Here is a 25,515-nt window from a genome sequence, read left to right on the forward strand (position 1 = left end):
TTAGCTATCTTCTCCATTTTATTCGTTAATAAGCATCAACTTTAAAATGGCCATTTCCTTTAGCTGTCTGTAAATGACCATAAATCACACACATATTAGTTAAAATAGATAAAGGAGAATTGGAGGACACTCTGCACTCCCCTAAACCATCACCACAGCTCTGCAAGGTAACAAAAGGGAACTCTGTGGAGGTTCAGAAAGACTACACGTCAGGTTCATGGATGCATGGCAAGCACACAGCGGAGCTAGACTCAGGGTGACATCTACCATAGCACACAGGACTTCTGTTCCCTTCCATGACTGCACTGCTCCCAACATGAAGGTGACACCAGTTCTGCTGAAGAAGTGGATGGGGCGACTCTGGGAAAGGTTGTGTGTGATTTGAAGCATGGTTAATTTTTGGTGGTTAGTGCTTAAATTCTTCTGCCCACCAGTAGGTCACTGATGGTTGCTTGAGGCAATATATAGTTCCTGCAGGCCCCGGGGGCTCTCAGAAAACTTTACACTTAGAAGTTTCCTGCTAAAGGAAACTGAACCAGAAAATGGAGGAGAGACTCTTTTCCTTTCCATCTTACACAACCTAAAGCCCTTACCCCAGAACCTAGAACTAAATTGATATTTGAGGACTATTTAGGGAACTTATCTACTACATACAGTGTTATTTCTAGATGATAGATTCCTAATTCCAAACAACTAACTTAGTAACAGATGCTTGGAACACATTCCCTTTACTAAGTGGGGTATTTCTAGAGTTTCTCTAAACATCTTTATATGTGGATAGATATTTGGGTAGTATTTGTGTAATTCTAAAGTAGCGCCTACATGGTGCTTTGCTTAAAACAAATTTGTTTCCTCATTTTGAAAAGGGGAGAGGACTATTGTCATTCATAAAAAAAGATTTTCCTTTTGAATGGACTTTGGAAATGTGTGGACAACTAGACATAGTAATCTGGAGGACTATGAAAACATTAAAATGGAAGGTGTTAATTGATTGAATTGGCTGTGTTTCCTGACATCTGTATTTGCCTCATGTATTAAGGCTTTGTTTCTTTGTTTGCTTTTGTTTGCTTGTTTTTAAAGCCTGGAGTTGTCTATTTTTCAGAGCCTCAGATCCCTTTTTTGACTGAACTTTTACTGCAAATAGATAAAATTCCTGCTCTATACCACTGCTTTATTGATACTAACTTAGAAGTCTATTAATATGCTTATTTAAATCCCTAGCACGGGTATGTATTTAAAACATGCTTTGATTTGTAAATATTATCTTTTTTATGGAATGTAACTGTGCCTTTTGCCACTAGAACAAATTGATTTCATCTATCTTCCGTCTCATCTTTAAACGTATTATTTACCCAACTTTTAGCTTTTCCAACATAACGTAAAAATATCTCACTACAATAAGAAGATTAATATATAAAACAAAAAAGATTATTTGTGAAAAAATACTTTAGAAATCCAGTCCTTTTGATTAGTAACCAGCCCTAGTACCAGAAAAACTTCAAAGTGCTCTCTAAACATTGAATTTTCATCAGTGATGCTGCAAGCCTTAGCTCTCATCTTTCATGCTTACCATGCAATAACTTCAAAAGGATAAAAAGAAAGAATGGTAATCTCTCCAAGCGACACTCTGCTAGGGCCAGTCATCTTGTCTTTAGCTATCATGCATTCACAACCAGATAATTGCTTCATTACATTATGCTTTAATAAATATAATAATTAACATTTTGTTACCAAAAAAAGCCAATACTCAAGCCATTCAGAAATGAAATCCAGAGCCCAGGGGATTTCTAGAAGAAAATGTAAAAGAATTAGCATCAAATATAGACCTCTTCAAAGGGAAAGAGATCATTTAAACTTGTCTTTTACTTACTGAAATCTGTTCTGCATATTTTATTGTTTTTGTCATCTTGCTTGTTATAATCCAGCAAGTGAATGTTCAAAGAACATAAAATCCTACAAATAAATAAATGGAATATGAGTGAATTTACAAAAAGGCAACAAGAGTCTCACATGTAAGCTTTGATTACATAAAGCAATTATGTTTCCCAGTGGTGCTCCAGGAACATGTGATTTATCAGTAGGAGAGAAATCAAAGTTTTTCGCTTCATGACACTTAGATGTCTAATTTGCAGAGTACAAGTAACTTGGAAACATTATCTGAATCAGCATGGTATCACCAGTCAAATTTGGGGTGATCAAGACATTTTAGAATTAGATTGTAGGGCAGTCTGGGTCGGCGTGGGAAGTTGTAATAGACTCTGACCTTTAAACAAGAGGTAGACATATCATTATGGACTTTGTGGTCAGTAACTCGGCAGTCATCTGAGGAAGAATACCAGAGGGAACTTTGGCGGGGAGGGGTCAGAGTTGTGTGTTGTGTAGTGGTAGCCTCAAACAAGAAGAGACCAATAATAAGATTACACTTGTGAATTTTGCTGTTTGGACCGGGGAATATCCTCACACCAACAGCTATCTAAAGATCTCTCACCACAAGGTAACAAAATGGAGACAGCAATAAAGACAATTCTTGGTGACAAATTATCTTAAAAGCTATATTGTCCAAAAAAGTGAAAATATTTTATGATATGGTAAAAAGGAAAGGAAAAGCAATGGATAGGAGCTGTCTGATAGTCTCAGTGAGTGTGTTTCTCCCTCAGACACTGGAGTTAAGAAGTTATCCTTTCAGATTATTCGGATGTTATCTAGATAGTACTTCTTCAGTTTATAGGCATAGGGAATTGTTGACAGTGCATTTTTGCCATCAGCTTGTTACATAAAATAGGTCAGTAGGGCAGATTAAAGCTAATCCATTTTTAATATAAATATCAAGTAAGGGGTTTAAACAGAAAGGCCAAATTAAGGTTTTGGGAAAAGGGCATGTGTGTGTGTGCATGCGCACGTGCCTTTATGTGCATGCATGCACATGATCGCCGACATGTTTGGTGTCGAAATGCAGAAATTGTCAAAAAAATAGAAGGGGTGAGCAGGAAGTGGCAAATTAAAAGCCTTACCAAACAGGTAAGGAGAGTGGGAAATTGAAAAAGTATTAGGTGACAGTCAAGATTGACTGGACTTGGTTAGATCTGTAGATGAAAATGGGAATTGAGGGTAAGTGATGACTTAGTAAGTATAGAAACCTAGCTCTCTACACATTAATTCTACCTCTACCAATGATAGGGAATGAATAAGTTAAAATAGTTTCTCTAAAGCTGCTGGAGAAAAAAATTCTAATATATACTTTTTTTTTTGTTTGGTTTTTTTTTTTTTTTTGGCTACGTTGGGTCTTCATTGCTGTGTGCAGGCTTTTCTCTAGTTGCAGCAAGCGGGGTCTACTCTTCGTTGCAGAGCACGGACTCTAGGTGCCCGGGCTTCAATGTTTGTGGCTCACACGGGGCTCAGTAGTTGTGGCTCGCGGGCTATAGAGCGTAGGCTCAGTAGCTCTGGTGCACCAGCTTACTTGCTTCGTGGCATGTGGGATCTTCCCGGACCAGAGATTGAACCCGTGTCCCCTGCATTGGCAGACGATTCTTAACCACTGTGCAACAAGGGAAGTCCCCTAATATATATATTTTAATTAAACTCTAAGTATCCATCAGTGATGTTACCGGGGAATTATTTTTAGTTCATATAATTCCCAAGTGTCTCTAGAAGAGACTAAGTAAATAGGACCCCTTTTTTCCCCCACAGCAGCACACATTAATATCACCATAAGATTAGGGTCCTAAAACCCTGAAGAATAACAAAATATGAGAGGAAGAATGTAGGTTTATTTTATAACTCCATGAGCTTTTGTGAATGCACTGAAGATGGTAAGCAATGAGGGAGATATTAGAAGGAAAGTCAGGAAAACCAGATCAAAGGCCAATACCTTTGGCACTGGTATTACTTGACTTCTGTTCTCCTATCACCAATCTAGAAGAAAATGTTTTTTAATGAAATTGGAAGTTGAGAAGAAAGGACAAAGACATCATATCTTTGTAATAATAGAAACTGATACATCTTAACTCATCTCTGTCTACTCATGTATCTATGTACATATTGGAAGGGCAAGAAAACAGTACTTTTCACATTCTGAATATCACCTAATTCCTTGGTAAGCTATTAAGCAGTCCTGAACTTTATGCAGGATAAATAATATGATATTTAAGTTTAAATATTTTTCAGTGAAAGTGAAAATAAGCCAAAAGTCTAAATTAAAGTTGAAAGAGAAGGATAACTCAGGTTTCGGGAAATGATGAGTAGGATGTGGACGGGGTATCAGTCCTCGAGGAAGAGGGGGTATGAGGGCCACTGGAGGAGGCCTGCCTAATAGAAATGCAGGCTCGTACATTCTGACTTCTGAAGAATGTTGGCCCAAAACTAACCTTCTATGTTTAAACTTAATCTTTGGGGTAAATGCTGTGTAAAACGGGATTGGCTCTATAATAATCAACAAGGGAAAAGGAAAGAAATAAATCACCTTTACTCTTTAAGACTGCACTTACAAAGAGAAAACAAGCACCAATCATGGTTGCTTTGACTGTCACATCTAGATCCGCAGGAACATGAATTCCAAAGTTGTCAGCATTGGTGAAGACATCATTTACGAATCCTGACCAGTACTTTGAAATCTTCCCAATTGTAAGCTTTTCGTTAATGGTCTTCACCTTTGAAAAGAAAATAAGAAGTTGTAAATTTGAAGGTGATACAGATGGTTTTACATTTCTTCATATATTTACTTCATGAGAGATAGGAATTAATTTATTCATCATCTTTAAATGACAATTTGATGGTACTCATTCCTTTATATTAGCATAGGTTTGTAGATTTAACTTTCCAGTTTACTCTTCAGGAATTTTGCTTTTCTGACATTTTTTTAATCCATTGTAATTCCTTTATTTATTTATTTCTTTTTGTTTTTGTATGCAGATTGAGAATTTAATAGCCTCAAGTAATTGAGGCCAGGCTACCACAAGATGGCAGCAGGTACATAGTCTCAATTATATGGTCTAACCATGATTCCTTTACCTGAAGTCCAGATTTTAAATCTGAATTCTTCATCAAAAAAGAAAAAAATATGTTTGTGAAATATTTTAGAAGAAATTTTTTAGAAAAAAATAATTTCTAAGTACAATTTATAACCTTTTAATTTTTATTGCTAAGATTTTATAATTACTAATATGTTAAAATATTATCAGTCATTGCTCAATTTCATTTTTATATTATACTCAGATATTTACTAGGTCATTCCTTTATAACTAACCCTAAGTCCTATTTTTCATTTGAAAAATTCTCTGGGCTAATGTACCACACAGGAAATTCAGACTAATTTGACATGAAAAGTCTATAGTTCTTTTCAGCTAGAAAGAATCTACAGCTAAACTTTATCCACTATTCATTTGCTTGACCTGTTTCTCATTCAAAGGCTGAAAGTGATTCAGTATAAACTTTCACTTTCTGTATGGGAGTAGAGGATAGAAAATAGAGAAAGTTACTTAGGCCATGTCTATACCATGAATAATAAAACTCTTAAACTCTCCTCAATCATAGGGCATATTTTTATCCTTTACTCTTAGGAAAGTTATACCAAGTCTTTTTGGCATGGACTGGAGTTATGACAGCTCATTTTGCAAAATGTACATTGTATTCTAGGTGAATAGTGTTCCCTGAAATCCTAGAACCTTAATGTCCTATGTGGGATATACATGAATGAATGGAGTGAATAAATGAAAAAGAAATACATACTTTAAATTAGACTATATCCTCTAGGAAAATCTGTTAAGATAGTTCATATTCTTATACATTGAATTTGCAAGTAATTACTGTTTTTTAACATTCAATTTACACAAATATGTTTATATGAGAATAGATTGTTTTACAAAATGAAGTTAGCAAGTCTTATGAACATAGCTTTTAACTTAATGGTATTTTAATGGAGTGTGCTCTTGAGATCAGGACTGGATATGTTACCACCAGGGATGTAGGAAAGAAGATGTAATTTTGGTGATTCTGAACTAAGTATATTTGCTTTATATCATAGGCGCTATATTCCACATAAATCAAATTTTTGTAGTATGTTTTAAAAAAAATTCTTGAACTTACTATCTCTGGAATTATGAGTTATTGGCATGTACAATATTACTTGTTACATTATTTCACAAATATATAATTTTCTAAATTTATTTCAGAGATATTTCATGATTTGAACATTTTAAAAATTGAATTATGTTGCAAAAAATCAGGACCTAAGTGAAACGGTCCTTCATTTTGTCAATCATACCTCAAAATCCACATCGCCAAAACAGCCACATGTTGCACAAGGACCAACAATTTTCAAAATATCTTCTTTGTTTGCGTTTTGGATTGTGAATTTAGGCAGAAAGGGGTCCCACTTCTGTGCAACATAACCAACTATAGTACCAGGAGGGGCTTGGATTTCTAACTGTAAGAAGAGATAATAAAATAAGATTTCCTAAGTTTGTTGTATTTTAATTTTACTATAATGTCAGCTTACTTCTAAACAGTATATAAAAAATTCTAAATATCTGCTTCTATGTTATACTGGGTTTTTTTATAATTTATAGAAACAAAGAAATTCACTGTATAGATATGTGTCCTGCCTTATGCACTAAACGTCCATGTCTTTGATCTTCCTTCCCTAAGGAGAACCTATCCCAAAGCTGTTTTCTGACCCTGGGACACTGGCTTCTTTGCCATTTTGTTCCAAGTACAATAATTGGTCAAGCATTGAAGATGTTTCCTATGAGGTATTTCATATTTATCCCCTCTCAGTTGTGGCCACAACACACATCTATTTTTAAGTCTCACTTACTGATTATTATGAACTTTTTTCTCTTTGGATTGTCAACTTCTAGCTTCTCTGTGCTCAGTTAAAAACAAATGCTTCTTGCAGAGTTACAATTGTTACACACCAATTTGATTTCTGTTTCATTTTGTCCAAAGTGTTAAAGACTAGCACTTGCATTTTCCGGGCTGACTTTAGTATTTTACTCCATCACCCTTTATTCCCCTAATTTCTTTATTGTCCATAATATTGTATTTCAACATATTTATGTAGCTAAATCCAATACTTTGTAAAATAAGCTGGAAGTGGGTGAAAATGATGAACATTATTTGCTTTTAGAGCAAACCAGTGCTCATCATCTGATCTCCTTTTGTCTTTCCTTATTTGTTAAGTTCATAGTCTTATGTGCATGTCTGTAGTGTTTTCAGATGGACAAAGGAGGTTTCAACAAGTCTTCTTAGAATTATATAGATTTGTTCTAGGATAACTTTTAAAGTAACTGATGTGATTTTAACCAAATTAAAAAACATATTAATCAGTATTAGGATGTGTCTTATGGTTAAGTTATATGACATGGGGCTACTTTGAAATAAAATATCAATTATCAGAAATTTTCAAATGGGCATATATTCTGGATTATACTAAGTTTAGCATCTTGGGGCATATTAGATCTTGAATATCCCCAGTAGAAGTATAAAAATTCTTGGGCTCCGTATATGAGTACCTTAGCAATCCTATCACTTAGCCAGGTAATTGCCTATACATGGAGAATTAGCTTCAATATATATTGTGAGAAACTTCTCTAATTAAGGAGAGTTCCATATTACTATCTATTTCCCTTTGTGCTAAGTAGACTATTTATACATAGGTCCTCAATAGATAAGCTTGGGTTTGAATAAAGACACCTGGATCAAGTCCCATTAATTGTATCTTCTAGATGTGTGATCATAGGTAAGGCACCTCCACTCTAAGCCCCAGTTTCCTCAATTGCAAAATGTAGAGAGTAAAATCTATTCCTTCTAACTTATAGAGGAGTTATGATATCAAAAACATCAAAATAAGTATATTTTCCATATCAATTTAGCTGCATCATGTCAATGAAAGTTATTACTATAGATCTATTAAATAGTGATGAAAATCTATTATATATTAAAAATATAAGAATCAGATGATTCCCTCCAGAACAATAACATAGTCTTTGCTAAACCTTGAAGTTTGTCATAAATGGGTGAATAGAACCTGAGATTCTGTACTAAAAATAATACCTACCCAAGAGAATACTTTAGAACAGTTTAGTATGAGTCAGCAAACCCTGAACTTTGCACCAATAAGAGAAGAAAAAGGGTAGATTTGCTTAATGGTGGAACTTATAGCTATTACAATTAACGTGGCTAATACAGAGATTCAGGAGGATGTGTCTCATTTACATGATGCATGAGCTGTCTTCACCGATTAACATCACAGAAGCCACTATAGTTTTTGGTTGGAAAGGAAAAAAATGTAGTGAATCACCAAATCCTCAAGCTGTTCTGATCCTAAAGGAGCAACATTCTAATTCAACCAATTGAAAGGTTAATTGCCCCATATCTCCAGATGAATGCCATTTAGTTAAGAAATAATTTCTGATCTTCCCAAACATGGAAAAATACAAGCACACCCAGAGCCAAAGACTAACCTCTTGTAGGTAGCAAGGGCACCAGCAGCTGTTACACCTCAAGGGCCTGTTGACTGTAATCACCTCTCGACCCGAGTTATCGGTGATCTTCAGAGTGCAAGATCTCAGTGTGGAACAGAAAGTACGATTGAAGCAGATGCTTTCCTCCACTGCAAAGTAAATTCTTTGTCCCAAGTGGTTTTTAATCTCATATTTGTTGGAGGTCTCAGTGCCAAGTATCACTAATGGAGCAAAAAAAAAAAATAATAATCAAAATCATGCTTATTGCTTACTATCAAAACTTTATATGAGTAAAAATGGTTGTGTTATTAAAAGAAAACAGAGTGTATGATCAGTTATTAAGTATATGGTATCTTATTCAGACAGATCTACTTCTGTGCTCGAAATTTTGAGGATTTAGGCATAGAAATCAAAGTAAACTCTGAGAACAAAGCTGTGCAATTACTAAATTTTGATTACAGATACATGACCTAATTGGACACATATAGTACCACTTTTCAACTAGGGAAGCAATGCTGTAAAGAAGAATCAAATACTCAGATAATAATTCTATCACTGTTATGGAATTTACTGGGACAACTCACACTGATAGTAATGATTTTGTCTAAAATCTCTATCTGGTATTATATCCACAGTTGCATGCTATTTATTACAATTTTGACATATCTTAGTTAAGGACAAAAATACTTGATTAATTTGAATTCATTTAGTCATCGCTGTAAATTTGTGTATTGTTAAATGATTTGCCTATTTGACGAATCACTGACACTGATAAAACATATTTTGTTTTAATGATTTTTTGTTATTTAGTCTCAACCTTGATTTCCATGTCTGAAATTACAGCATTAAGAAAATTTAAACTATTAGCAGCCATGGAAATGACCAAATACTTTTTATTACTTTAAGATTAAAAATAATATTAGATTCCTAATGACAGTATCATCAAAGACTTGGGGAGTTGTATGCTTTTATGTTTATCTATATCAGACTAATAATTTTACTTTCAATATTTATTTTTAAAAATAGGCCTAGTGCTCTTTTTAATCTATCTTAAACATTTAGCTTTATCATTTATAAAATATTTAGATGTAAAGAAACTTCTGAAACTTAAAACATTTCAACAGTTTTAATAATTACAGAATATAATATACTTACTTCCAAGAAGCTCCACCTGCTGATGTATAATTATCAGGTCTAACTGTTAAAAGATGACACAAAGGAAATAAAAAGTATTACATCACAGGTCTTTGAAAACCTTTGCAGCTATTACTATTAACCTGTTTACTAGGCTACCTGAAATTAGGTGATTTTATGTTCTCTGTGAGGGAAATGGTTGAAAACAGCTCACATTTTATAATGAAAAAGAAGATAACATGGTTTTTATTCAAGTAAAATTTAAAAATTACAAGAACCCTGAAAATTTCAAGGCAGAATTGCCCAGAATAACATTAGCAACTGTGATTAGCTCTGTGTTATTTTCTGTGGTAATCAGATAAAAGTGTAGCTCTTGGAAACAATACCTTTGAGAATATTTTTAAACAATCTGAATAAGAATGACTATAAGGTTTTAAACCTCTCTCTCTCTCTCTCTCTCTTTCCCTCTCTTTTTAAAAGAAATGAACCAAAATGAAACAAAACAGTAATGACCTACATGCATGGCCTCTCCTCTCAGCCCTATAACTCTGCTTTCACTCTGTCATGCAGTAACTCATTCCTCACAGTGATGAAACGTCTTTGTTAAAGCTGAAAAAAGCTATTCTTTAAAATTTTCTCATTCACATCTTCCTTTGAACTAGGGGAAAAAAACCCAGAAATCCTTCTGATGCCAACAAAGTACCAATTTAAGCAGAAAAGAGTTAAGCCACTAAATGCATGACACATTCAAACTTGCCTATGTAATTAGAAATGAAGTTAATTTACAGAAATAAAGTAGCCACGGTTGAGAAGTGACTTTTTAAACAGAATACAGTACAAACTGCTTTTTAAAGGAAATATTTAAAATATGTTCTTAGAGTGAATTTTATTTGTGTATGTTTTCATTTTGATATTCAATACTTGAAGATTCACTAAGGTAAAATCATGAACACTGAATGCAATGCTGATTATTACTTTTTTAAATGCTTCATTTTCTATCTGACCTTAAAATTTTCTTCACTTTATTCTCCCTTCACATTAATAAACTCACTGATAACTTTTAAACGAAAGTAATCAAGACTAACAGTTGGAATTGATTGGGCATTACAAACGCAGAAAATATGACATTACCTTATTTCCTTCACTCTCCTTGTATATCCTGAGGTGGAGGTAAAAACTAATATCATTTCTTCTATTTAAGTCTTATTATTGATAAAAGTGCATGTGACCTCCATTTTAAGATTCACAAAAATATTTTTTCCAAAATTTATGATTTAAGATATTCTAAAATATATTTTAACAACTATGACAAAGTTTTTTAAAAAAATTTGAATCGGTCTTTGTTGTGTAGTATTGTTAGTTCTGTTCTCCTCTTTTGAGGAAAATGGAGGGTTGAGGAAAGAGAAGGAGTAAGCTTCAAAAGGACATGCATGATTATTAAGCAGTGGATCTATGTAGGAGTAACTTAGAGATAGAGAAGGAGTATGGGGGCAGAAGCTAAGTTTGAGTTTAGGAGCTTTGACTATTTGTGTCATGGATCAAGTTTTCAGCCTTGAAATTTAGAGACTATTAATTGAAAAGGGAAGTTGCACCTCTCTAATACCTAATAATAGCAGTTGATTATTTAATGACTACCATGAGGTAGTCACTGTGCCAGATTTTTTGACATAGTGTCTGATTTAGTCCTCACACACATCAGAGAGCTAGATATCATTACATTTTACATTTGAGGAAACAATCCCAGAGAGAGAAAGTAGTTTGCTCAAGATCACAGAGCATGTATCAATAAGTGGTTACACTGGGATTTGAACCCAGGCAGTAATGCCACTGATTTTGACATGCTCTTTACTCTGCTGTACCACATCACTAAACTAATCTTAGGAACTGGGAGAAACAAGTCTTAAGTGATGCCATGGGACTTCTGAGTACCTCTCTTCCCTATTTACTCTTATACTCACCCATCCTCTGTAATAACATTTGACTTAATCTACCTCTGTGGGCAAACCTCCTGGATTTGAGGGTCTTGGTTTTGGTTGTTCTTGTAGTTTCCTTTAAATCACCCCAGGCCACTTATAAACCATGGTCCAAAAGAGCCCTTTTCATCTTTTGCTCTTAATTGATGAACTAGGAATTGTTGGAAAGTCTAAAGAGATTGTGTCATGTATTCGGGTGTCAGGGCAAGTAAAGGACTCCTGAAATATGAAAGGTATAGAATGGAAACCTAATTACAGCCTTAGATATGTAACTAAGAATCAATTCTTATGTATAATTTATCAGGTTTACAGGTATCATTGATTCCATTTAATACATGTAGCAAAATAAATGGGATCTTTACATGTGTCCTTGTAGACTTTGACTCACTACTCTTAGCTATAGGTGACTAAATTATAATAGTTATCTTTTGACGCTTATAGGATAAAATGTTATTGACTATTATGAACATGTTAATCCATCTGGAAAGAGAATGTATTGGTTTTATTCTTAAGTTTAACCTACATGAACAACATATATGTATATATATACATGTCTAGACATTTAAGTATATGCATGTACATTTGTATGTATACACACACACACACACACACACACACCGTTTGGGAGTTTATTTTCAAATTATTAATGGAAACATGATTTTCAGTAGTAGTCATTGGATAGTCTTGATTAAAGGAGAGTAGATGATATTTTTTTAAATTTTACTTTGAGTTTTTTAACTTAGAAGGACTTTTATTGAATATTTTCCTGTTTGTTTATTGAAGCATGTACTATTTTCAAATGTTCATAGTTTTATTTAATCTTATAGTTTTAGATAAAAGTTAACTCACAAAATTATTTATATATATGTTTCTTACAAACTAGTAGTATTAAACTTTCAAAATGTGCATTCATCCTTTTCTATATGCACCACTTTAAAGCAAATTAGTGTTCTTTTAGTATAAAGATTATAAATTTTCTTTTCCTTTGAAGTAAAATATCCACCAATTTGTGGCATGTTTTTGTTTTCTGAAAAAGATTACCAAATGTATATGTTTGGAAAATTGACTTCATTTTAGAACTGCAGCCAACGGGTTCATATCTCTATCAAATATGAAAAAAGTGTATTCATGTCAAGCATCTGGCTCCGGGTGTGTCATCATTCATGGATGGAAGAAGAATATGTGATGACCATATGTGATCATCAAACCTCAGCCCTCTGGCACTGGTATATCACTTTTATACTCGGCGAAACCTTGTCTGACAACATTCCCAAACAGCTTGCAGTAGTTAATCAATTCTAGTCAGCTCTTACAGCTGATCCTTCCTGCAGATGGAAGATGGTAGGTTAGCCTTTCCAGCTCTTTTACATATCTCCCTGAGCTCTCCAGTCTCTAAAGTACATTTGTCTGCCAGTGGGTTTCTGGAGAAGGCATCTGCAATTATAAACATTTTCCCAGGAACATATGCTGCGTGCAGCTTAAACCCTATCAGGCATAACAGAAATCTCTTGCACCTTAAGGGAATTAACACAGAGATTTGATTTTGATAAAGGAGATAGACTTTATAGTTTGAAAGAGTGCCAAACAAGCTGAAAATTGCAGCAGATGTGCTGACATCTCAATATTAGTGTAAGTGTATTTCTAATCTTTTGTAGGATAAATACAAAATCAACAATAATATACATAAATATCAATTGCTATTTATGTGCCATAGAATTCAGGTGATAATATTTCTTGATTGATTTATTATAAGTCTTGAATCATTGCTTACCCTCCAATGACTAGAACAGTGGCTATATCTAATGATAATATGATCTTTCAAGCAAATTGGCCTGGAGATGCAAGAGCATCAGAAGACAATGCTAACTTGATAGGCTGATTTTCTCTTGGATTTCCATCCACCTTTTTGAGATTCAGTTGAAGATGTTGAACTCTCAGCTCATTGCAGAAGTCTCTCCTGAGTATTTTGATCTTTAGCAACGTTTCTCTTCTCTGTACACCTGCGCAAATTAAAATTGTGTGCTTATCTGGCTCTAGTACCCAGCCTTGCATTTTTTGTCATCATTTTTTATCTTTGCCAATGAGGTTGCAGAATGTTTGGGTGAGAGGGACTAGGCTTTATACCATTTATGTGCCTTGATTAAGACAGGTACTCAGGGCTTCCCTGGTGGCACAGTAGTTGAGAATCTGCCTGCTAATGCAGGGGACACAGGTTCGAGCCCTGGTCTGGGAAGATCCCACATGCCGCGGAGCAACTAGGCCCGTGTGCCACAACTACTGAGCCTGCGTGTCTGGAGCCTGTGCTCCACAACAAAACAGGCCACGACAGTGAGAGGCCCGTGCACCGCGATGAAGACTGGCCCCTGCTTACCACAACTAGAGAAAGCCCTCGCACAGAAACGAAGATCCAACACAGCAAAAATAAATAAATTAATAAACTCCTACCCCAACATCTTCAAAAAAAAAAAAAAGTGACAAGTACTCAATGTCCTTAATTAAATAGCTGTAGGTGACTAGACATATTAGACAGTTTCTCCAGGCTAAATTTGCTGACACCTTGAGCAATGAGCAGTAAAAGGATAAATGTGCTAAACAGCCCAATCGAAAATGTTTAGTGTTCTTCCTCTGACAATTAAATAAGGAAATTAGAAGTGACCATAAAAGAAAAAACTTCTTTCCAAATAATAGAAATAAATAAAAGACAGATTTTATCATTTCATGATTTATAACGCTTTTCTCACTTCAGTAAGTTATTTGTTGAAGTTCTTCAGCCTTGATTGAAAGGCAAGAAATCAAGTTTATATTCATTTTAAGGGCAAACACTTAGTAGAAATAGAGAGATAAAAGCACCTGGCTTAAATATTCTAGACCAGGAGGGAGACTCCCTGATGGAGGGGGACCCCGCTGCCACACTTGGTTCCCTGGATTGGCAGGTGAGATGTGAAGGCCGTGGTCTGGGTCTGAAGCTCCCGGAAGAAAACCAGGCAGACTTCTGCTTCTTTGGTTCTGTGCATCTGCAAGAGAATGACCATCCCAGTCCATATTTAAATGTAGGCCATTTTATTTAGTTTGTCTTATAATATTTGCTTCCTCTTAATTCAGAGGGTAGAGTATCCCCCACAGTAGCCTCTCACTACAGTGCCCTTTCCTTCATTTTTCCTACTCACTGTCAGCACCACTTGACCCCGAAGCCAGAGATAAAGGACTGTGGAAGACTACCAGAGGTAGTTGTGAGAAAAGTTGGATAATTTGGGCAAAATAAATGATTTTAGAAAGTATATTTCTTGAAGGCAAGTGAAACTTCTATTCAAAGAGCTAAAAGATTATACACTACAAAAAGAAAATCAATGGCAAAAGAAACTAGATGTTCTCTACTCATAAAAGGATAACCTTAGACATAGGTTTTAAATCATAATTATGACTTTCAAGCATATTCTCCCTTCCTCAAATATTATGAAGGCGCCTCATAATTTCCAAGGATATTTTGTCTCTTTTTATCAATCATACTGCTATGGCTAGATTTAATTCAGGGTCCTTATGCTTTAGCCTGCACCAGAACCAGCTGGGGGGCTTATTAAAACACCCATTGTTTGGCCACACTCCAGACTTTCTAATTCTGTGGTTGGAGTGGGTGTGGAGCTTGAGAATTTTGTATTTCTAACTAGTTCCCAGGTAAACTAATGCTGCTGGTCTGACGATATATACTTTGAGAACTAATGGGAATATTTGTAACTAATTTATGAGCTTCTTAAGGGCAGTGTAATATTTAATATAGCTTTGATTTCTCAGTGTTTGGTATAAAAGCATCCAAAAACATTTTGACAGTATGAATCCCTTTGTAGCTCACCCCAAATTACAAAGGATAAAAGAATTACAGAATTCTAAAATGTTTGGCTTTGATTTTTTAATCACCTGGTTTCTATATTATTGCCAGGTAAAATTGTTACTATTTCAATTATCTCTTACACTGAAATTCGGAGATTCGTTATTTATACTGCCTTAGTCTGGAGCCTAATATTATGCATAAGACCTGTAAGTGGTGCATGCAAAATTCTTCTTCTTTGTTAAAAATATACTTTATTACCTTTCTACTATTATTTGTCCCTTTTCTTCTCACATGACTGCCATTTTGCTGTCTCCCTCATTAGATACCATTATTTCTTTCAAAGACTATCAGTGTTTTTACTTCTCATCTTTATTAAGCCAAATTGTCAGAGTTCTCACATGTGCATTCATTTCATTTACACTTTGCTGTTTTAGATTGAGTGTAGGTATGGAGCAAGCAAGGTTCATGATGGGTGTTTTCAAATATCAGAGAAGCCATTATGAAGAAAAGTAATTTAGACTATTTAAAAAACCTATGAATGGGAATGACAAGGAAACTGGCTGTGGATTAATATGAGGAAGAAATTTATAACAGATGCACAAAGATTTGGATAAGCACTCATGTACATATACTAAAATTGGAGTGACAGCTATATAATTCACAGTAGATTAGAATGGTCTCTCTTCAGCACTGATACCCAGGTCCATGTAATATGTGTGTGTGTGGGGGGGGGAGGTATTCTTCTGAATCTTTTAAACCTCTAAAAAGTAAATCTGAAGAAAGGACTGATTTTCCTTTGGAGATTATAAATTCCTCTTCATTCATTGCTTCCCAAGCATAGCCTGGGTGAACATCTGAGAGGGATTAAAAAACCCCAAACAAACCTGATGAAGGAACACAGGCACCTAAGGAGTTGTCCTTTGGACACTGACATAAACTGTTTCTAGTAACAATTGGCTCATTAAAGTCATGTGTACATTTGGTGTTAATGAGGGACATTAATTGCCAAATGATTCATTTATTCATTTAACAATAAGGTTGTGGGAAGAGACCAATATGGATTTCTAAGATTATACTGGTCTCTGACATTTAGAATTTGGACACACGCTTTAGGGGTAGGACTGAATGGAAGCAAACTTGTCATTTGGCCCCATGAAAAGAGAGCTCCACACTGAATAATATTATAACAATTTGCTTCCCCAAAGGCCCCCATCCTGAACTTCTCTCAGATTTGGGGCAGACACAAAGGATATAGACTTTAGAAATCCTCTTGCTCTTAGCCCTTCTCGAGAGCTACTCACTGAGTAAACTGAGAGGAAGGCTAGGTAACACCATGTCAAATCTGGGGGGGGAGAAAACGGCCACTACCGCATTAACAACTAGAAAATAATAAAAGGCAACAAACATCCTTTCTTTGGTATTAGTGCCCAAAACACTGTTGTCATTGACTTTCAGAGAAGCAGAGAGAAAATTGTGATCTGGGGAAAACTAGTTCATAATGCTTGGGAGTGGAGGTGCATGGCTATTGACCAGAAAGGGAACTTTATGAGGTGCCAGAAATGTTCTGTATCTTGATCTTGGTGGTGGTTACACAAGTGCATCCTGATTTTTAAAATCATGGAGTTTAAGTTTGGTGCCTTTATGCACTTAACTGTACACGTGATCCTTCAATTAAAAAAATGTGTAGGGATTCATTTCTAATAATAGCTGATAGAAGACTATTAGATTCTCTCTCATTGCCAATTTTATTGTTGAAAAGATTAGCAAATTACTCCAATTTTCTCTTGTAAACCATTTTGCTGTGACAAAACATGGTAGATTCTCGAGTGTCTGGCAAGTGGCTCTACATTTCTGACCCAGGTCTTTAGGTCCTTAGATTTCATGGCATTAAGAGATGTTAATGCACTGGAGCCCAGAGCAGGTCATGTCCAAAGTCTTTATTGGGGAGTAGAGGCTCAGTCAGGGACTGCTGGGATCACCATTCTGAGATCACTTGCTTGTCTTCTGGGATTTCAGCTCACATTGGAGCAGCACAGCCTTTGAAGACCTAAACTGAAGCTTCTGTTCAGTTTAGATCATCCTGGAAACTCCTGTTTTTCTCAAACTTAAAGTCTGAGACCAACCTGTTCTTAAATTGTGTTTATTTATACTAAACCAGGGACTCCAGACCACACAAATATTTCTTCAGTTCTAATGGCATCCAGTGTCCAGACTGTCCTTTGATTTAGTGGTGCTGATTGAACTTCCTACAAAATGTGTGAAACGTCTAATTAGCCTGTATTCCCTGGGAAAATGCTAATTGCCAATACAGTTTCATGGGCCAGAAAACATCATGACATTACGAATAATGTCTTTAAATATATTTGAATAAAACTCCACAAAAATATTTTAGGTAAATAATGATGATAAACCAACTTGCCCCCTAAAACCAGATTTCTAATTCAAAAGGAAAATTCATTTTTCACTTCTTTTAAGTAGTATAGGGTCTCTCACAGATGTTTTACCCACTTCATCTGTTAAATATTTTGAGTGGGATGGAGCAAGAGTGTTAGTTTTCTACCGTAAGTTTTACTTCTAAGTTTAGTCTTGAGCCCCTATCATCACTGAGCATCACTGCTTTTTTGGTAGATTAATCATATTTTGATCATAATATTGCTTTCTAGTCACAAGTTTCTTCAGAGACTCAGACCACCAAATGAAGAAGGAACTCCTTTGAATTTCTATCTGGCTTTGAATTTCTATCTACTCTTTTAAAAATGTATAACTAGCTTATAAATATTTCACATACTCTGCAACTCTTTACCTTACAGGCTGCAGTTGTTGCTGTAACTCTTACTTGATAAAGTGATGAAGTGTTTTGAACTAAGTCTTAGTGTCAGTCTTAAATGAAAGAAAGAACTTGCCAAGATATTGTTTGTCTGTCTTCAAATATAAAAATGAAGTACACATGTATTAAAATTCATAATTTTGATGTTTCACGTCTATATTTTACAATTTGAGCTTTCCCAGTGATACTCAGGGACTGGTGTATGCTACATGTTGACAAAAAGTGAAAAGATTTCTTCCTTTGTTCCAAATTAAATAGCATCCAAAGTCTATTTTGATAAAGGAAGCAAATAAGCATACACATTTCTCTGAATGGATCATTAATTTAATTTAGGATATTTTAAATTGTGGACTCTCTTATCCTATTTGTAATTAGGTTAAAAGGTTTCCACCAATTATACTAATCATAATTCTTCACTTTCATTATAGCCTAGAGTTTAATGGTTTCTTCTGATAATGGAATGAAAACACATTATAATTTCATCTTTATATCATTTCACAAGTATTTTTTGTGAGATTGCAACCCGTTTCCTAAAACAAGCACATCCCCTGTCTTCTGAGAAGTTCTTTAAGTGAGACAACACTAATGATATTTACAGTTTTAGGGATTTGAGGAAAACTTACCAGTTCCCCCTCCCAGTCTTTAATCTGCTTGCTTAGTTTCTGTTTGCTTTTTAGATATAATTTACCATCAAAGAAATTTTGAAAGAGTTTTGCTTCATAGTTCAGCAATGTTTACTTCTAGTCCATTAAATTTACTAGGATTTCCTGAAAACACATGTTTAATTCTCTATAATAAATGGCTGTATCACATATTTTAAACAACAAATGGGAAATTTTAAAATATTGAACTGTACTTTAACACTTTTTAACTTATGTGTGAAAAGTTTTCTACAAATCCCTTTAAACTGGGAATATCAACTTGTCTTTGTGTTTGGCATTAAATATTCCCATTCTAAATTTTATTCTGCAGCTTTACACATCAAGTCACTACGTTTATATTTATGATAACAAAAACACTGTTTGCATCTTAACTTTTACATTCTATCAGATAGAGGATTTTTAAAAAAATTTAATGCAACATGCTCCTTGGAGCTCAAAGTTAAAAATTCCAACGTTGAAAAGCACTAAATGACAGGTTTTAAAGTATCAATCTCACCGATTGTAACACCCTTAGAACTGTGTATTTTCAGTCATAATATAAGGAAAAATTTATTAGCTGCCTATATTTACTCTTACCTTTAGAGGCCATGAATATGCTGAGTCACTTCTTCAAAGGCATGCAGGTTAAAAGAGAAGGCTCCTCTTGCAGCAAAGAGAGAAACACAGCAGGCATAAAACTTCAGAGGGTATCTGTCTACTTCTTGTCAGCTTACAAATACTGGAGGAACGGAGAGCCTTGCTGTTTCCAGAGTGCTGTATTTTATCATTTTGAACAACAGGGGGAGACAAAGCTATCATCAAAAGTAAACACTATTCAGAAACCATCATCCCACTTGGTGGCTGAAGGGCCAATTTCAAAATAATAAAAACCAGGAAGGAAAATATACAACATACAACATTCATTTTTATGGGCCTTATTTCCACTTAGTGTTTAAAAATTACTTCTGGAATATATATTTTTGCCCTCACTACTACATTAGAAATATTCTACTTTTCTAATTTCTAGAAATCTCCTGTACCAGAGTCTGTGATAAAACATTCTATCACATGTAAGTTTCTGACAGTTATAAATAATTTTTTTTTAATTTTGAAAATGTTTGAACAGCAATATTTTTATGTTTACTCTGGACTTCTCCCCACTTTCTCTCCCCATAACAAACAAGAAAAGGATTATTTCCTACTTTTTATATACATAAATGAATCTTTATTTTTATTTTTAGTTGAATTTGATTAATCAGGAATTTGAAAATAGAAACCTTCAATAATCTCATAAAGTTAAATGAAACATACAGGTAATATTTAACTGCATTGCACACTGAGGGGAAACAAAAAAGCACTGTAAACTTGACTAGACAGTTCATATTTCTAAATGACCATGGAGATTTTGCTCACCAAGTCAGTTGCCCTGGATGGCATGATTTGCAAAGGTTGAACTTGTAGGATATACTACATTATCAGCAACACTGTCTGCTTCTAAAAATAGTTAAGTGGCCTGAGAAGGCATGGATAGTGATGAAAAATTATGAAGTCAGCTCACAGGCTGTAGACAGCCAAAAGTTTGGGTTCTTTTTATTTGGCAAAGAGATGTTTCTTTTTGTGGTTGTTTTGAAATGTTCGAGGTTAAAATGAGCTGCCATTATTTGAGTTACCATTTTTCAGAAAATGTGTATACATATGATTAGTATTTTTAAATTAAATTATATGTTTCCTAAATTCCTTAATGTTTGCCATGGGCATTTGGAAAAACTTTGATCCAAAGAAACTAAGTTGTTATTAGCACTATCAAACATGGTATTTTATACGGTAGAGCACAGAGAACTCTACCTAATGCACTGTGGTAACCTAAATGGGAGGGAAGTCCAAAAGGGAGGGGATATCTGTATGTGTATGGCTAATTCATTTTGTTGTGCAGTGGAGGCTAACACAACATGGTAAAGCAACCATACTCCAATAAAAATTAATTTAAAAAACATGGTATTTTAAATTATGGTCATAACAGACCAGTTAATTTTGACTTTCAACAGTGTACCAATTTTGAAACAAAATATAAAAACCTAGGTGAATTAAACATATGTTTTGGCCTATATAAGGCCAACCATCTATGCATTTGGACATGGCCATTTGACTCACTGAATCTTTCAATATTTGACCTGCAACAAAGACTTTCCAGGCCATCTAACTTGATGACGTGTAGGTACTGCCTATTTCTTCCTTTATACTTTCTTCCTCTGTCCTGCCAAAGACAGCATCAACGTCATTTTTTCTTTTTAAAAAAGGCCCAGCAGATACCAACCTGAGGTCTCCCCTTCCCTCCATTCCTTTCGGTTTCCCAGCCTTTCTCAAGGAGAGGCTTGCAAACCCTCCTTAAGGGACGTCCCAGAGGTTCAAGTGTCCTGTCACTGAGTGCTCCCGCAGATAGGAGATGTTGCTCCACCAGTTGGCCTCATCCCCCATCCTGCTGCTTTCCTGCTGCCATTCACCTTCACAGTGTTCTCATTCCAACTCCCCTAACACCTGCCGCCTCTATGGAAGAACCGGGACCACTCTCAATACTCCAAATGGTCACACAATCCTCCTACCCCTGTGCTATGAAGCCCTGGGCTTTTTCAAGCAGCTTCAGTTTTATTTTGCCAGCAGGCTACAGTATTTTAATCTGCTCCCTTGATTCCATGAAATATAGGCAGTACAAGTTGGGCATGTCCAACAGACATAACCCAGGGCTTGATGATAACATAGTGGGATTGAAGTACACAAAAGGAGACGTGAAAATGAATATCAGGAAATCTAGTGTCAGTGGGCCTGCCCCTTCCCAGGAAACTCGCTACTGGTCTCTCTATCCTGAGCCTCAGCTCTACTGCTCTGTTGTTTGGGCGTGCTCATCTACTCAGGATGTCCTGCCTTGCCTGTCCTTGTCCCCCCCTGAAAGAAAAGACTCTATATCCGCCATCTTCAGTTTCAGCCAAAAGGAAATGAAAAAAAAAAATCCATCATAATCTTGACACAATCACGCCTGCCCATGGCCTTTTCCCAGGACCTGTCAAAACTATTTCGGAAGGTCCATCCATTCAATGTTGCATCACTGTTCAGAACTTCCCCATTATTTAATTATTTAGCTGTTAGATGTTTGACTTAAATTTTCATGATTGAAAAGGCTCACCAAAATAGCTTCTCTCTGTACAAAGGGAGAGACTGCCTATTTATTTAAGCCTATATAGTGACAAATAAGTGCTACCTTTTATACAACGAAACGAAACAAAATCAGCAATATGCTCCTGATGACATCCTTTGCAGAAAGAGTATGGAGTGGATTAAGACGTAAGCCTACAGGTCTGAGGCAGGACCAAGGACCAGGACTAGGATGAACTGACTTTTAGCCTGATTCATCAGCTTAATAGTTATTCTGCCTCTGGTTTTACTATAAAAGTATGTGTTCCTAGAAATTATATACATACATACATACATACATAAATATATATATGTAAATATATAACTAAATATACCTATACATGAAGTGAGAGAGAATTACTTGTTTTCCTTGATTTATATAAATATTATTTTAGGTATAACTCAAACACATTTTAGTCACTTAAAATTATGTTTTTAAAAATTTATGATAATGCATAGCATTACACTGTTTTCAGCCACTGCATCTTATTACATTTTATGAGTATAATGAATACAATTTTTGCTCATTGCCATTTTAACGGATGTTTAGTTGTTTACATTATGTAAGGCAATGGTTCTTATGCACATGTATAGCAGTCCTTTTAAAGATATATATCCAGAAATAAAAGTGCTGGCTTATGGGATATGAAGATCTTCATCTTTACTAGGTATCACTGAATTGATCTTCAATGGTCTTGTACCAATTTACATTCCCAACAGTAAGGGATAAGAATCCCCATTTCCACATATCCCTTTCAACACTGGCTTGGTCACCATAGTGGGGAATATCTAGTGGACTCCTAAGTATTAATTTATGAGAAGGCACCATCTAGAAGTCTTAATTACATTATAATCTGATATATGTAAACATGATTGCATGTATTTATGTTTTCAGTTGTTCCTATCATACTATATCATGAAAGAATAATTAATAGCAAATTTTACGAACAGCTTATCATACAAGTAACTGCTATAGGTGAGGAATGGTATGGTAATGGACTGCAATTTAGTGATAAAATAACTCCTTTCATTCAGTGAGGCTCATGGTCTGATCTACTAAAATGTGAATCCACTTTTAGCAAACTTGCAGCACTTAAGGCATGCATTTCTATGCATAAATCTTATCTCTGGATATATAATTTCCCATACTAAAATTCATTGTGAAACAATTCAGGGTGGGTACTAATTAATTAATTAGTTAACACAACCATGGGAAGAAATATCATTAGTATAAATGTTTTTTCCAGAGTTACTTGATTTGCAACTACACTTTGGATGTAAAATATCCAATCTTTTTTTTTTTTTTTTTTTTTGCGGTACACGGACCTCTCACTGTTGTGGCCTCTCCCATTGCGGAGCACAGGCTCCGGACGCGCAGGCTCAGTGGCCATGGCTCACGGGCCTAGCTGCTCCGCAGCATGTGGGATCTTCCCGGACCGGGGCACGAACCCGTGTCCCCTGCATCGGCAGGCGGACTCTCAACGACAGCGCCACCAGGGAAGCCCAAGATATCCAATCTTTTAATGCGAACTTGGATGTTTCTTCCCTGAGAAAGTACAACTCCTATTTCAGCAGCCATCTGTCCACATGTTGCAAACCTCCTATCAAAGTGCATTTCTTTGCTATCTTATTCAGACCTGCCCTTTTGATACAATGCTTCATTCATTCTTTCAATAATTATTTATTAACTTTTTACTGTGGGCATATCATTATGGAGCCTACTGACTGTAATGATATGGCCTCCACTCTAGTGGAGGATCACAACATAGAGATGCAATACTCCTTTTGTTTTTTAAAAGTAAGAGTCAGCTACCACCTCCTGAAAATAAAATGATACAACTCATCCTCTCTCTGAAAAACAAAGCTAATCAGAATCAGTAATGTATCATTCAAATGAGCAATTCTTTGTTTCACATGTGCATGTCTAATTTTCCTTTCCTCTGTTACTTTAAAACAGAAAAATAGCAACTATTAAGATATTATTTCTTAAATAATGAAAGAATAGTATACTGGATCATGCTTCTTGGTTGCTAATGAGGGATAGATTTCTTGCATTCTCTCTTTCTGCCTACTTAAAAAGAGATTGATTTAAAGGACTAGAAAAAAATGGAAAAGAATCCTAGATACAGAGAAGAATCTGTCTGAAACTAAGAGAAGCTTGTTCTGGAACAAATATATCTAGAGGAGTTCCCACTCTCCAAGATGACATAAAAAAAAGACTCTTAATTTAGAGTCCTGTGCACAGACTCCCTGGGGCAAAGGGTATCCCATAATCAGTAGACTGTAAAGCCCAAGGCAGAAGCAAAAGTTTAAGTTGTCCATAGAAGTTCTTTTTAAAATTTTCTGCCTTGTACGTTTTCTTCAGGTAAGATGAAGTTAAGCTGAATGGAGTTCTTTGAAGTAATCTGTCTTTACTGTACTTTGTCTTCTGGCATTTTTCTGACCTCTTATGCATAATGTAAACTTTTAACAGTTCATAATGGCATTTTTCCTTTAAAGAGTCTAAAAGCAGTGGGAATCTTCTGAGAGGTTCTGGCTCATTGCAAGCTATATTACTAGAAGAAGAGCATTACAAGCAGAAAACTGTACAGACATATGACATATCAATAATTATTTATTTAGATGTCCTTCAGGGTGTATGTTTGTGTCTCTGAGAGAGGGAGGAGGAGAAGGAGAAGGAGAGAGAGAAAGAGAACAGAAGGGAATTGGAGCTACCAAGTAGATTGACGGGGAGAATTAAGAAGACATTTAAAATCTTCAGAAACCCCAGTGCTCCCCGTCAAGAACTGCTTTACCATTTTGAAAATCTCTTTATTTCTACCATTATTTTAAATATACTTACCTTGTGCCTGGGTTCTTGTGCGTTGCTCAGTGTGGTTGCTTTGTCCTCCCAACATTTGCCTGCATCTTCAGACATCACCACAATACTGCAACAAGCCCTTCCGTGGCTGCAGCCGACAGCCCAGCAGTGCTCTGCATGCAATTGCCTTCATTGACAGCAGCCATATCACGCACAGCCAGTGCAGCTGCAACTCAGTGCCAGCCAGAGGACACCAATTGTTTTCTGCAATACATTCCCTTCACATTTGCAGCCTCGAAAATAAGCTTCCCCAAGCTTGGATCCCCCCAAGAGCCAAGTTCCCAAGAAATTGAGATAATTATTATAACAAATATACATTAAATGCATAAACAGCATACATTAGAGTTAATTTATGCTTAACGGTGCATATTTAGTGTTTTCTTCTGGTGCTATTTATAGGCTAGATCATCCTGAAAACGTTACTGCATTTAAATGCATGCTTTGCGAAGTGGTGGCTAAAAGTGTGGGATGTGTCCTATAAGTCACGGAGAACGTTGCTTCACTGAATGGGGTTGGAAAAGGAAGGCCTGTGTTTATTAGTGAACATCCTTTTTCTTGTTGTTGTCTAGTGCAGGTCCTGACCCATTATAGGCATTCATGAAATGTTAA

At 35.5% G+C, this 25,515-nt stretch overlaps 1 protein-coding gene across 1 annotated transcript; it reads right to left on the bottom strand.

Moving 5' to 3' along the window:
- Positions 1–1,914: 1,914 nt before the first annotated feature.
- Positions 1,915–14,608, bottom strand: PLSCR5 (phospholipid scramblase family member 5; the record flags this gene model as incomplete). Its single annotated transcript, XM_079705183.1, has 6 exons — positions 1,915–1,953; positions 4,485–4,646; positions 6,260–6,421; positions 8,460–8,680; positions 9,615–9,657; positions 14,417–14,608. 6 exons carry the CDS (start codon positions 14,606–14,608, stop codon positions 1,915–1,917), a joined length of 819 nt encoding a protein of 272 aa, XP_079561309.1.
- Between the last annotated feature and the right edge of the window lie 10,907 nt (positions 14,609–25,515).

Source organism: Hyperoodon ampullatus, assembly GCF_949752795.1.
Source record: "Hyperoodon ampullatus genome assembly, chromosome: 5".
Classification (NCBI taxonomy): domain Eukaryota; kingdom Metazoa; phylum Chordata; class Mammalia; order Artiodactyla; family Ziphiidae; genus Hyperoodon; species Hyperoodon ampullatus.